The sequence below is a fragment of the Drosophila hydei genome, unplaced genomic scaffold, assembly GCF_003285905.1.
Source record: "Drosophila hydei strain 15085-1641.00,03,60 unplaced genomic scaffold, DhydRS2 tig00000211-arrow-pilon, whole genome shotgun sequence".
NCBI lineage: Eukaryota > Metazoa > Arthropoda > Insecta > Diptera > Drosophilidae > Drosophila > Drosophila hydei.
In genome coordinates, this window is record NW_022045685.1 from 1,958,893 (window position 1) to 1,972,135 (window position 13,243).

General features: G+C 42.7%; 2 protein-coding genes across 2 annotated transcripts; both read left to right on the forward strand.

The window, feature by feature from the left end:
* Positions 1-118: 118 nt before the first annotated feature.
* LOC115482958 (DNA ligase 1-like) lies at positions 119-1,650 on the forward strand. Its single transcript, XM_030223461.1, has 7 exons — positions 119-202; positions 263-493; positions 572-688; positions 748-993; positions 1,070-1,255; positions 1,313-1,549; positions 1,636-1,650. The coding sequence occupies exons 2-7, from the start codon at positions 440-442 to the stop codon at positions 1,648-1,650; spliced, it is 855 nt and encodes a 284-aa protein (XP_030079321.1). The 5' UTR covers positions 119-202; positions 263-439.
* Positions 1,537-12,244, forward strand: LOC111603140. Its single transcript, XM_023320615.2, has 28 exons — positions 1,537-1,807; positions 1,861-2,049; positions 2,117-2,320; positions 2,387-2,638; positions 2,696-4,077; positions 4,123-4,684; positions 4,769-4,990; positions 5,058-5,153; positions 5,206-5,298; positions 5,352-5,492; positions 5,546-5,683; positions 5,732-5,869; positions 5,919-6,056; positions 6,105-6,245; positions 6,301-6,435; positions 6,489-6,593; positions 6,702-6,863; positions 6,918-7,031; positions 7,089-7,166; positions 7,275-7,373; positions 7,462-7,560; positions 7,671-7,778; positions 7,863-7,973; positions 8,109-8,267; positions 8,329-8,424; positions 8,488-10,207; positions 10,381-11,566; positions 11,625-12,244. The coding sequence occupies exons 1-28, from the start codon at positions 1,652-1,654 to the stop codon at positions 12,190-12,192; spliced, it is 8,592 nt and encodes a 2,863-aa protein (XP_023176383.2). The 5' UTR covers positions 1,537-1,651; the 3' UTR covers positions 12,193-12,244.
* The last annotated feature ends 999 nt before the right edge of the window (positions 12,245-13,243 follow it).

The following is a 13,243-nucleotide window of genomic DNA, read 5'->3' on the forward strand; positions in this document are numbered from 1 at the left end:
TAAGAAGAAGGATAAGGTGAAAGACAAGATCAAAGACAAGTTGAAAAGTAAGATGAAAGACAAGAAGAAGGAGAAGAAGAAAGACAAGAAGAAAGACAAGAAGAAAGATAAGAAGAAAGACAAGAAAAAAGAAAAGGAAAAGCTAGATAAGACCGAGAAAAAGACAAGCTCTATCAAAGAGACTCTTCCAACTTCTCTAGGGGTAAGCGTTGTATAGAGTTTGAGTTTACAGCTAAATAAAAAAAAACTAACTTTTTTATAGCAACATGAACAAAAAGCAACTGTTACCAAGGAGCAGCAGCAGCTTAATGTAACAGATACTAACAAAATTAAACACTGTCCGGAACTTAAAAAGGACTTAGGCACGCATGAACCACAAGTAAAAGGACCTCTGCCATCAACAAGCTCAAAGAAGAAAGAGAAGCCTATACTGGATAAGATGATGATTGCAAAACCTAGGCTTGAAGCTAATTTAGGTCTAGATTCTGAAAAGGTAACGACTGCCTACGACTTAATTCCTTTGCCAACTTAACCTAACGCAAGTGCGCGGTATTTTTATGCTCTCCTACAGAAATCTCTTGATGAAACTAATAAAATATTGAGTGCATCTAAAATATGTGTTAAGGAATCCGCTGGGAAGAGCGAAAAATTCGATTCAAACGGGGCAATAAATATGAGTTCTATGCAGGTGAGATATAAGACGTTACATAAGTGAGTACATTTATGAATTCTTACTACCCATTGAAGGATAAATTGGAGCTGGATATAAGTAAGAACTCTAGAAATAATCAAACACTTCCGCAAGAAGAAAATGAAATTCAAACTGAGAGTAAATTAGAAACTCTTGATGAAAACTGCTTGAAAACTCTGCTGACTGAAGCAAATCTACCAACAGTTTCCAATAAGCAAGAGGATATTAGAACAGAAAATGAAATATTAGATGCTAAAAATCAATCCAGACCTATCATCGACTTCCTTACCAGCACTCAGAAGGTAAGCATCATATATGATACGCACTTTTCATTCACTTTTAATTCACTCATAAAACGTTTTCATCGCATGCCAAAAGCAGGAAGATTTGACTCCCCAAGCACCAGGAGATGAAAAAGGAAAAGTTGAACAAGTGGAAAAGATTTTGAGCAAGGAAGTAGCAAGTGAACAGCAAATGGAACCAAGTTGTTCTCATACTGAGCCCACACAGCTGAAAGCCATGAAGTCTCACCTGAAACGAAATCTTCTCTTAAAAGAGCAAAAAGTATGAACAAATTAGTTCACTAAATGTGCAAAACTAAGATTTTCTTTTTTTTTATAGGAAAAGCAAGAACAAGATATTGATAGTAAGAAACCAAAATTATTGGATGATGACGAAGCGAATAATATGCCGAAGATAGAAGAGAAAAGGCAACATGCGTCGGTTGAAGTGCCTCAGGCTACCAAAGAAAAAGTCATTAAAGCAAAAAAAGAGAAAAAGAAAAAAGAAAAAACTGAAGAGGAGAAGCTTAAAAAAAAGGCGAAGAAGGAAAAGAAAGCTAAGATGAAAGAGAAAGAAGTAAGCAGTAAAGATTCAAAGAAATCTAAGAAGAAAGCAAAGAAAGAACTCGAACAAAATCAAGAGAAGCCAAAAGATGAGTCTAGCAAAACTATTTCTAGTATGGAAGATAAAGACAATAAAGCTAACGACTATATACTTGATACTAGAGAGCTGCTCTTACCTATCGGAACGACAATCGAATTACAGCAGAACAAGAAGAAGCCGGACGAAAATACATCGGAGCAAATCAAAAACAATTTTTCAGTTAATGATTTGGTAAGAATATTAAACACTATGAAATGAAATGATATAAATAACTTTTACTGCAGTTTTCCCTTGAGCAAACAAATCCAGTCCATCAGAACTCAGAACTCACGGAAGTAAGCAGAGGCGAAGTTGATCAACAACAATTGAAGAACGAAAATCCCGTTAAGCAACAAAGAGAGGAGCTAATATTGATTGACACTTGGGAAGATATATCGTATACGAGCTTATCTTTTGGTTCAGCAAGTGAATCGGTAACTTGAAATGAAATTCATATGATACTCATTTGTCTGTATTTTATTCATATATTTTTCGCATCAGCAAAATTTGCAAGCCTCGAGCGCGCAAAACTTAACAAACGAGCCAACCAGTCAAAGCTTACCGAATTTGACCTTTGATTCGAAAACTTCGCTGACTCCAAATCAGGAAAGGGAAACAACTGCATCGGAAATATCTTCGGAGTACAGAAATTACACATTAGACAAAATATTCAAGTTGCCCAAGGGCACAGACCTGTTGCAAGGGGTAAATAATATCTAAGAGTTACACTTATTGCAATTACTTATTGCTGCAATTTCTATATACTTCCAGGATAAGAAAATCAAATGCCAGCTAATCAGTCGAAAATTGGAATCGAATGCAGACGAAGACGAAACCTTCCAGTTACATAGTGATAACTATGAAGCACCAAATAGGGCTCAGCTGCCTACTTATGAAAATCATGTGGCGAATACCAATACAGAAAAAAATTTGGAACAGCAGCTGGAATCAGCTGCTGAGAAGCACTGGATGGGCAATGATGATATCAACAATCTGCTAACTGGATTTTCACCTGCTTTACAGGTATATCAGATAACAGACGAATTAAACTACTATTATTTACGTTATGCTCGCTTTCAGTCACAACCAGAGGCAGAAAATCTTGGCACTTCAGAGAACAATCGAAAAGTAGTTGAGGTAAACGCTGGCATGACACAAGCTATTAATGTGAATGATCAAGCAAATTGGAACTCTAAGCCAGAAGTGAAAGGACTTCAGCAAAGTGAGAAAATTACACCAGCTGTGAAGAAGATCGAAGTTCAAATTGATGAAAAACCAGAGATTAATAAGAGCTCTGCTCAAAGATCAGTGGCGAAAATGGCAAAAAAACGAAAAGCTTCGAGCTTCAATCAGATGGAGAAGAAACTGAAATATAATGCAGAGAATCAGGAACTCAAACCGGAACTTACGGAACTCCCAATGCTGCCGAATCTAACGGCAACGAAATTGCCTACGGAGCAACACGATATACAAAATATTGATTCCAGTATCGAAGAGCAAAACTTTTATTTCGACAAGAATATTGAGCGTATTTTAGAGGAAATGAAAGCATTGGGTCCACAGCTGAAGGCAGACGAGATCCATCAATTTGAAGATATCAACAAAAATGAAAAATACTTGCAGCCACTAAGTATTAATCAAGGACAGAGTCTCGATAGGATTGATAAGTCGACTACAGAAAAGCAAGGCGAAATGCAGGCAAATATTTGTAGATCCGAAGACCCATTATCAGCAGTTGCTAAGAAAGATCACGTTGACTCGGATAGAGAGTTACAGATGGGTCAGGGGGAGCAAAAACCACGTTTGCCGAAAGCTCCAAAAAAGACAACTGCAAATATCTTTAGAGCTGACGACAATGTTTACCATATAGACAGAGAGTTACAGATGGGTCTAGAGAAGCAAAAACCGTGTTTACCGAAAATTCCAACTCGGGGTAATCCAATGCAAAAAGAAGAAGTCGACAGAGGTCAATCGATTTTAAGCGAAAACGAACTTATGCAGCATAAGTCTAAAAGGTACAAGAGTAAAGTAGATAAAAGTCGCAAAGCGCAAAAAGAAAATATCGAAGAACAGGTGAGGTCTAACCGTCTTCCTGACAAGACTGCAGCACAACCAACACCCGTCAGTGAATACAAAATGGCAAAGAGTATGCCCAACCTGGATGAAGAGTTTGCCATGGAACAAAATATTGCAACACAAATATTGTCAGATTGTACAAGCAATACAAGTTTAGCCGACAGAAATTCAAAGCAAATGCCAGAAGCGAAACCGTTGCAAGCGCACAGCAAGAATGATCCCCAAAATCAGAAAGAAAATATAAATCAAAACAAAATAGAAGCCATGACACCTGCAGAGCAGAAGAGACAGAAAAAAATGCTGAAAAAAGCTAAAAAACTAGAGAAGGAAATGGAGAAAAGTAAGGAACAGAAAACGTCCTCAGACCAAACAGGTGAAATCGAGCGGCAACAAAATACTGAGGTTAACTTGGCACAAGAGCCCAGCGACGAAGAAAGTCTAATGAGAGAAGCAGCGAGCTTGGAAAAAACAGAATTGAAACGAAAAACTATGACACAAAGCCCTCTGATGCAGAAAGGAGAAACTTTGGATAACCCACCGCATAAGAAACACAAATCAATGGCAACTAAGGATCAAAAGACACAACAACAGCCAACAGATGTCAAAAAAAAGAAGAAAAACAAAAAACTGATGGAGCAAGGAGAAAGTTATATGATGAAGAGAACCAAAGATCATACTCAAAAGGAAGTCTTCTCAGAAGAAGACGAACCTCTCCATAAGAAGATGAAAGCGGAAGCTAAACTGAATCCGCCTCAGAGTAACATAAGCCAAGAAGAGGAACAGTTTGTGCCAAGCACACAAAACAGGTATCAAGCACCATTTCTTCAAAAACTAATTCAACAAATAGAAGAGAACAAACGCACTAGGGAACTGCATGAAAAACTGTCGGCTGAGAAAACAGATCTTCCAAAAAATGCTTCCGTAGAAGCAAACCTTGAAGTAAAGTTCGATAGAAAGTCAAGTGAAGACAATGTGGCTACCAATCTGCCCAGTGTAAGTGTAGCCTATAAAAATACAAGGAATTGCAAATATTTCAAATGTATAATTCGAGCAATCGTATTTATTTTATTCTCTCAGGCCAAAGGTTTTAAGGTTTCTGATAAAGATACAAACGTAAACGCTCGTCCAATCGAACCCCGGCAGAAGTCCCATACAAGTTTCGACTGTAACAACGCGATATCAAGCAGCAAGTTGCCATCTGAGGATGAACTCGAAAATAATTGTGGATTGTTGATGGATGCCTACAAGCGATTACCGGATGGACAGCCTGCGATGGAAACGAAGCTGAAGTCGGATAAGGTAACACTGCTAATGTTCTGTTATTGCATTATTTATTATATTCATTATATTCATTATATTTGTTTAGATCATCCCAAAGATCATTGAGCCAGAAGCTCAACGTATGCCAGTGAATAGACCAAGTCCCGCAAAGCCGGTTCTGTCTAGGGAATCCCTACAAGCGGTAAGACTGTCAGAATAGATATGGAAGACAGATAACAATTTTACTCAAATAGCCTGGCAGCAAATTGGCAAAATCGATTCCAATGGCTCCAGACTCTAGGAGACTTCCCGTAAAGCAGCTACTGTCGGGCAAATCTTCATTAGCGGTAAGAAAGTCAGCATAGACAAAGAAGAAAAGTATTAATTTGAAGTTCAATAGCCGGAGAGCAAGAAAGCAAAGTCAAGTCCAGTAGCGCTAGAGACTAGGAAAGCCTCCATAGACTGTTGGTCTATGCCAGTGATTGAGCCTGAGCAAACAGATACCGTAAAGCTAACTCCATCTGGCAAATCTTCACAAGAGGTAAGAGAGTCAGAAAAAAACATATATATTCATAATCATTTTTACTCAAATAGCCGAAGAGCAAGAAAGAAAAGTCAAATCGTGCTCCAGAGCCGAAGGATGCGCCCATAGACTGTGTGTCTATGCCAGTCATTGAGCCTGAGCAGACAGATACCGTAAAGCAAGTTGCTTTTGGCAAATCTTCATTAAAGGTAAGAGAATCCGAAAAGATATATATAAACTCATTTTTACTCAAATAGCCGGAGAGCAAGAAATCAAAATCAAATCGAGCTCCAGAGCCGAAGGATACGCTCATATACGGTCTGTCTATGCCAGTCATTGCGCCTGAGCAGACAGATACCGTAAAGCAAGTTCCATCTGGCAAATCTTCACTAGAGGTAAGAGAGTCAGAAAAAAATATATACAAATTAATTTTTACTTAAATAGCCGAAGAGCAAGAAAGAAAAGTCAAATCGAGCTCCAGAGCCGAAGGATACGCTCATAGACGGTCTGTCTATGCCAGTCATTGCGCCTGAGCAGACAGATACTGTAAAGCAAGTTCCATCTGGCAAATCTTCACTAGAGGTAAGAGAGTCCAAAAAGATATATATAAACTCATTTGTACTCAAATAGCCAAAGAGAAAGAAATCAAAGTCAAGCCGAGCTCAAGAGCCGAAGGATGCGCCTATAGACCGTCAGTCTATGCCAGTCATTGCGCCTGAGCAGACAGATCCGACGGTAAAACAGGAGTTGTCTGGAAAATCTTCACTAGAGGTATGAGAGTCGGAATAAATATCTTCCTATCTAATACTAAATTTGCCTCGAATAGCCTGGCGGCAATGCAGGAGAATCGAATCTTCAATTTCCTCCAAAAGCAACCATAGCGGATAAATCTCTGCCAGTGATAACTCCTAAGCAGACAAAGTCCGAAAAGTCTGTTCCATCTAGCAAGCCTTTACCAACGGTAAGAAATTCCGAGTAGATAAGATGGGATGATATTAACGTTTCCTCGACTAGCCTGACTGTGATAAAGTAAAATCAAATTCTACACCTGAAGTTTCTGGGAAAGCGCCCATAGCCAACTTACCCATTGATACTAAAGGATTGCCCAAAGCACAAAAGGTAAAACAAGTCACAAGCAGTTTCAACACTTCCTTGCCTTTGAGGCATGGATGTCATATCTAGATATATTTCCTTAAACTTTAAAAATCTTTAATATCCATTTCATAGTCCATAATCAAAGCAAAGAAAAAGCAACAAAAGCTTAAAAATATCAAGAAAAAAATGATGAAAAGTAGCAAGCAATTTGAGAAAAAGCCGAAGAAGAATTCGGAAAGCTCCACAGAACTGAAAGGAGAACAGTTAAAGGTTGAGCTGAAGTCATCAGATGAGGTAATATTATATATATTATTCCAGGTGCTTATAAAATTCCTTTCGTTTGATTAGCTCAACACAGAGGACTTAAAGCCCCCTCCCAACACGGAAGCTGGAATGCCAGAAAATCCTTCTAAGCTGACAAAGCCCACAGAAGATGACCTCTCTGGCAAATCTGTGCAAGTGGTAAGATAAAGCTAAGGCTTGGATAAGTAAGAAATATATTAATTACTATTAAAATAGTCTAAGGACAGTAAAGCGAAAGCAAAAGTTTCCACTAAGAAGTCCAAGGCCAAAAAAGAGTTGCGAACAGCACAAAAAGTAAATAAAACTATTAATTGAAATTGTTCACAAATAGTCTCAAGGGGGATAATTAACTGATTCTAATGTATATTATCTTTTAATATCATATTTATTAAAAATCTTTAGTCCATAGTCAAGACTAAGAAGAAGCATCGACGAAAGGCGACCAAAGCTACGAAGGAAAACCCGAAAGAGGTTCCCGTGGTTCCAACACTAGAAGAAGCGGTAAGAAGGCCTAGATTGTTATAGAGAGGAACGCTTCATAGCCTGTATTCAACAGTTATTTAATTGCTTTCGATTTTTAATCCAACAGAAACATGAAGAGCCCACAAACGCAGAAACAAAATCAAGTTCAAGTAGTCTGTCGCCCGATGAAAACGATGAAGAGTCCTCAAGATGTAGTTCCTATAAGGTAGGTTCAACTGTGGTTTCGTTAAGCCTGATGTAAAGAATAGATATCAAGCTGATATAAGGTCATCAAGAGAACTCTTCGTATTGATTAGCCGATATTTTACTTTATAGTACGAGTTACCTGTGCCAGATACCAAAACAGCGCTGCAAACTTTCAAGAAGAGCCTTGCCACCAATATACTGCGGACTCAGCGCGAGTTTATGCCAATGGTCCAAAAGGTGACTAATGTTAAATGGATATATAGTATCACAGTTCGATGCAGACAGTGTCAGATAGTGAATGATTTCTACTTATTCAAATAGGCGCTCGTGGAGTATAGAGAAATAGGAACAAAGCCAGGCACTCAGCCTGCTGTCAGTGCGAAGGATGCTAATCTAGCTAGTACAACTCCTGTCAAACCATTATCACTACCGGTAAGTGTACAGACCTAGTATTTTTTTAATTCATTGAGCTCTAGATAAATGGTCTAAGTGCAGAGGCTTACTCGAGGCAACCTCACAGCAAGCATATTTTATATTAGAGTTTTCCTCTGTGTTTTCATTGAACAGGTCATCGATGAGCCCAACGACCTTCCGACCGTTGAATGTAAGGAGCCTGCACCCAGTCAGAGCAAGGAAGTCGAGCCCGTTGCACCCAAGGATCCTGCCACCATTGCTGAGGAGGAGAAACTAGCTAAAGCCTTATCTGCGAAGCGAACATCACTTGAGGTAAGCAATCAGTAAATATGCTTATGTCTGTTTAATTAATTATATTCCTACCATGCTTAAGATGTTGGAGAAAAAAAGCTTAGAGGCAACTAAGGTACTCCAAAGTTTCAAGGATGACCTAGTCAAGTTGGCAGCAGAGCGAAGGCGGTGCACAAAGGTGAACGACTCTTTTCGATTATTGGCAGTTGAGAATGATGTTTAAATAATATTGCCAAACTAGGTTGTCAATACGGACGGTCCAACTGAATGGGAGCCGTATAAACTGGAGGAAATTAACGATATCTACAATGCGCGCGTTGTGAGGAAGGGCATGTTAAACGGCAAGGCGTTGAAGCTACCAACGCGACGTGAGGCGGCCCAGCTGCAGCCGCATTTGGCGGACGAGGATGAGATGGATTTGGAGGAAATTGGTGTGCCGGATACCTATGAGATCTACTGGCCCAGCAATCTGAGCGAGAAGCAGGCCAACAACCTGGAGCATCCCAACGAGATATTGGAGCTGTCCACGCTGCTCTCCATGGATCTGCCCAAAATGACGTATGCCCCGACGCCGGTATTGGCCGACAAACTGAAGGATCCCCGACGACTCAGCGACTTGCAGTTGGAGGCTCTGATCTATGCCTGCCAGGCACATGAGCAGATGCTGCCTTGCGGTCAGCGAGCGGGCTTCCTGCTGGGCGATGGCGCCGGCGTGGGTAAAAGTCGCATACTGTCGGCCATCATCTATGAGAACTTCAAGCAGGGCCGCAAGCGTGCTCTGTGGGTGTCCATGTCCGAGTATCTGCGCTTCGACGTGGAACGCGAATTGGGCTTCATCGGGGCCAGTCCTTTCATCAAGGTGGCGCCCATTGGCAAATTTAGCTACAACCAGATTGGGCTGAACGACAAAGATCGCGAGTCCTTCAAGAAGGGCATCGTCTGCAGCACCTACTCGGAGCTGACTGAGGAAACAAACGATTCCTTGCTCAAATACCATACGCACGTTAGTCAGCTGGTTCAGTGGCTGGGCAAGAATGGCGTCATTGTCCTGGACGATTGCCACAAAGCGAACTGGATGAGTATGTCTAACACGGAGCGATTCATCAAGATATGCAGCGCGGTGCTGAAACTGCAGCAGCTGCTGCCTCTCGCACGCATCGTCTATGCCACGGCCTCAGGCGCCTCCGAGCCGAGGAACATGGTCTACATGACGCGCCTGGGTCTGTGGGGTGTGGGCACACCGTACGGCGAGTTCCTGGACTTTGTCAATGCCATGGAGAAGCGAGGCAGTGGCGTCATGGAGCTCGTTGCCGTTGACATGAAGCTGCGCGGCATTTACGTGTCGCGGCACCTGAGCTTGCATAACGTCACCTATCGCATTGAGGAGGTAGCCATGTCGCGGGAGTTTCGCAAGTTCTACAACTATTCGGCGGACCTGTGGAACAAAATCAATGAGCAGCTGACCAAGGCATTCCGTCGCATTCGCATTGAGTTGCGTGTCCAGGAGCGCATCACACGCCAGTTCTGGGCCGCGCATCAGAGATATTTCAAGAATCTGTGCATAGCCGCCAAGCTGAAGCATATTGTCAGGATGGCCATTGAAGCGAAGCTGAAGGGTCAGTCGGTTATCGTGGGAGTGCAGGCCACGAACGAATCCCATAAGCTTCAGTATCTTGAACAGGAGCAGGCCAACCCATTGGGCTATCTATCCACAGCCAAGGCCATAATACAATCTTTCATCGAACGATATTTTCCAGCGCCCAGCAACGAGTGCTTCGAGAAGCTGCTAAAGGAGGGTGCCTTTGATCCCGCGAAACGTCCCAATCCCCCTGACGCCAAGTCTGTCCCCATTGCCCCCAAAGGATCGTCGACCGATGACACAGACTTAAGTGATATTAGTTCTGATGAGGATGACGGTCAGGATGGCTCAAAAAAACGTCGACGATCGAGCACCTCGAGGGGTAAGTGGTTACTAGAGATAATCGAATATTGCTATAAGCTCGTCGTGGGCAAACGAGTCAAAAGAGTTTTCCCATAGTCTTCCATACAAAGGCCTCTCCCAGGGAAACTCTTGCTGGCTTTCTCACATCTATTTCAGTGATGGCCTAACGTTCATATACTCGTCCTCTTTCAGCGGAGAAAACAATGCAGCAGCGCATACTGAAGCAACTGTGCAACAATAGAGAAGCGGAGCAGGAGGAAGAGGACTTCACCTATAACTTTGACAACATCGATCCACAGGCCCATCAAATCACCGAGAGCGAGGTGAGGCGCTGCATCAATGCACGGGAGAAGTTTTTGCTAAAGATTGAACAGCTGAGTATACGAATGCCACCCAATACACTGGACAAGATTATTGCAGAGCTGGGCGGCGTCTCTGAGGTGGCCGAGATAACCAATCGTCGCGGACGTGTGATAAAAACAGGTGACGAGATCTACCAATACGAGGACCGTGGCGAAACGCAAGCAATGCGCGATATGCTCAACTATGCCGAAAGGCAGAGTTTCATGGACGATAAGAAGACGGTGGCGATTGTCTCGGAGGCAGCCGCTTGTGGCTTATCGCTGCAGAGTGATCCTTCCGTGCAAAATCAGAGATCTCGGGTTTACATTAGCCTCGAGCTGCCCTGGAATGCGGATCGTGCCATACAGCAGTTCGGATGCTGCAAGCGCAGCAATCAGGTCAACGAACCGGAGTTCGTAATGCTCATTTCGGATGTGGCCGTGGAGCTGCATCAGGCGAATATGGTGGCCATGGAGCTGAAGAATCTGGGCGCCATCGACAGCGATCCGCCAGATGGGGATCCGTTCGGCCGCGAGCAATCGCTGTTCACACTCAACAATAGCATCGGGAGCAGCGCTCTCGACAGCGTGCTGCAACAGATCGCGGGCAAGAAGCTGCTGGAAGCGGTTCATGTGCCGGACTTCTACGAGGGGGAGTTCAGTGTGGACTGCTGCGAGGCAATGGCCGGCGTGGGCATGCTCCACGTGGGCATCAACAGCATCGGCCAGAAAAACTATGTCCTCGCCAATGTGAGCAATCATATACCCACGTTCCTGAATCGCCTGCTCGGCTGCCGGCTGGAGGTGCAGACCGCCCTGTTCAAGTTTTTCCTCAACAAGATGTACGCCCTGATGCTGCAGGTGAAGCGCACGCGTCACTTCAACATGGGCATCATAGATCTCGACGTGCATGGCGCCATTGTGACGGTGGCCAAGCTCATCAGCTTCCGACGCACCTATGTTTCGGGCACTGCGACCACAGAGCTGCACACGATCGAGGTGGAGCGCGGTTTGTCCTTTGACTCAGCGGTCACTGAGTAAGTCAGCGCCTCAAGTGACTGAATCTATTTCTGTTTCTATTTCTCTCGCCCCCAGGTTCAAGAAGAAGGCGCGTCAGGCGCACGAAGGCTTCTACATACTCCATCAGAAGCGCAACAACAACAACTGCGCCATTTTGTGTGTGAACCCCGAAACGGAAGAGGAGCCCACGGAGGAGCCAAGCGACCCCAGCAAGATCAACCTGGTTATTATCCGACCCAATACGGGCGCCCAAGTGCGCACCGAGCTGCTCAGCTCTCTGCTCAGCCGCTATGTGAAGGCCTCGCCCAAGGCCGCACAGCCCTTCTGGGACCTGCAGTACAGTAAGTGCCTACACATCTGCTCGCACGTCTATTGGAGCTGCAAGTGTCCCTACGGCAAGCGCTGCGGCCTTGGTCTACGCGTGCGCGCCTACCACGTCCTCTCCGGTCTGATGCTGGCCATTTGGGAGCGTGTCGCCATGATTATCGAGAAGAACGGCCGACAGATGCAGATGGTGCGCGTCAAGACCAGCTCGAACAAGCGCATCGTGGGCGTGATGATACCAGAGTTTGCCTATCGTCGTGTTGTGGCCGATCTGTCGTGCGATGCCATAGTCGAGAGCAAGGATTATACCAGGATCTAGTGCGTGCAGACGGAACACATTTTGCTGGCGCATCCAATAGTTGCAACTATTTTCCCCAATTTATATTTAGGCTTAGAGTTTTTTTGTTTTTGTTTTAAATGATATTTTCTGCTTCTCTAATATAATAATTTGTAATTTGCACTTTTTGAAATACACGTAATTTCGTATTTAAATTTTCGTTCCATTTTGATTGGAATGCCCCCACGGGGATATTACTTCGATTAAGTCTTCAATATTCATCTTAATTTTGCTCATTTTCGCTTTCCCAAAAAATTTCCATTTGATAAGCTCGCAATTTGTCGCTTGACCGCCAGGTGGCGCCCAACACGGCTTAATTACAACTTGAGCAATTGAATTTGTGTTCGAAAAGCACTTGCTGCGGCTGCTGGGCGTGGCAGGGTCCATTGCCTCAAATTGCCGGCGATGCTGTGTGCCGTTACGCCCCATTAACAAGGGGTCCAGCATATTCAATATGCATATACATATATATCTATATATATATATATGCTCATACATACACATATTTATGTCTTTATATATGTATGTGTGCGTGTATTTGTGTGTATATCTATAGATAAGTGCTTCTAGATACAGCGCCAAACACATTAAAATTCAACCTTCGATTTCGGATTCAATAAGCAAAAGTGCCACACCTACCAACAACATCAACAACACCAACCACAACAACAACAACAACAACAACAACAGCAGCAGCAGCAACACAATGCAGAGATTTTTTCGGCTCAGATTCTGTGACATTTTGAAGAACCTAGCAGAGAGTATATGCCTGTTTTATAGTCCAGTCTGTAACGCGCTATATCTGTGAATAATCTATCAATATATATATATATATATATAAGCTCCCATATATCCTTATTATACAAGTCGATATCTATATCTATATCTATATCTATATCTATATCTATATCTATATCTATATCTATATCTATATCTATATCTATATCTATATCTATATCTATATCTATATCTATATCTATATCTATATCTATATCTATATCTATATCTATATCTATATCTATATCTATATCTA

Excerpts from the sequence above, each read along its gene's own strand:
- LOC115482958 (XM_030223461.1), top strand. The coding sequence starts at position 440 with ATGATGATTGCAAAACCTAGGCTTGAAGCTAATTTAGGTCTAGATTCT. Across the intron at positions 994-1,069 it reads TCCTTACCAGCACTCAGAAG|CAGGAAGATTTGACTCCCCA; the intron begins GTAAGCATCATA and ends GCATGCCAAAAG. Across the intron at positions 1,256-1,312 it reads TTCTCTTAAAAGAGCAAAAA|GAAAAGCAAGAACAAGATAT; the intron begins GTATGAACAAAT and ends TTTTTTTTATAG.
- LOC111603140 (XM_023320615.2), top strand. The coding sequence starts at position 1,652 with ATGGAAGATAAAGACAATAAAGCTAACGACTATATACTTGATACTAGA. Across the intron at positions 2,321-2,386 it reads GCACAGACCTGTTGCAAGGG|GATAAGAAAATCAAATGCCA; the intron begins GTAAATAATATC and ends ATATACTTCCAG. Across the intron at positions 5,299-5,351 it reads CGGGCAAATCTTCATTAGCG|CCGGAGAGCAAGAAAGCAAA; the intron begins GTAAGAAAGTCA and ends GAAGTTCAATAG.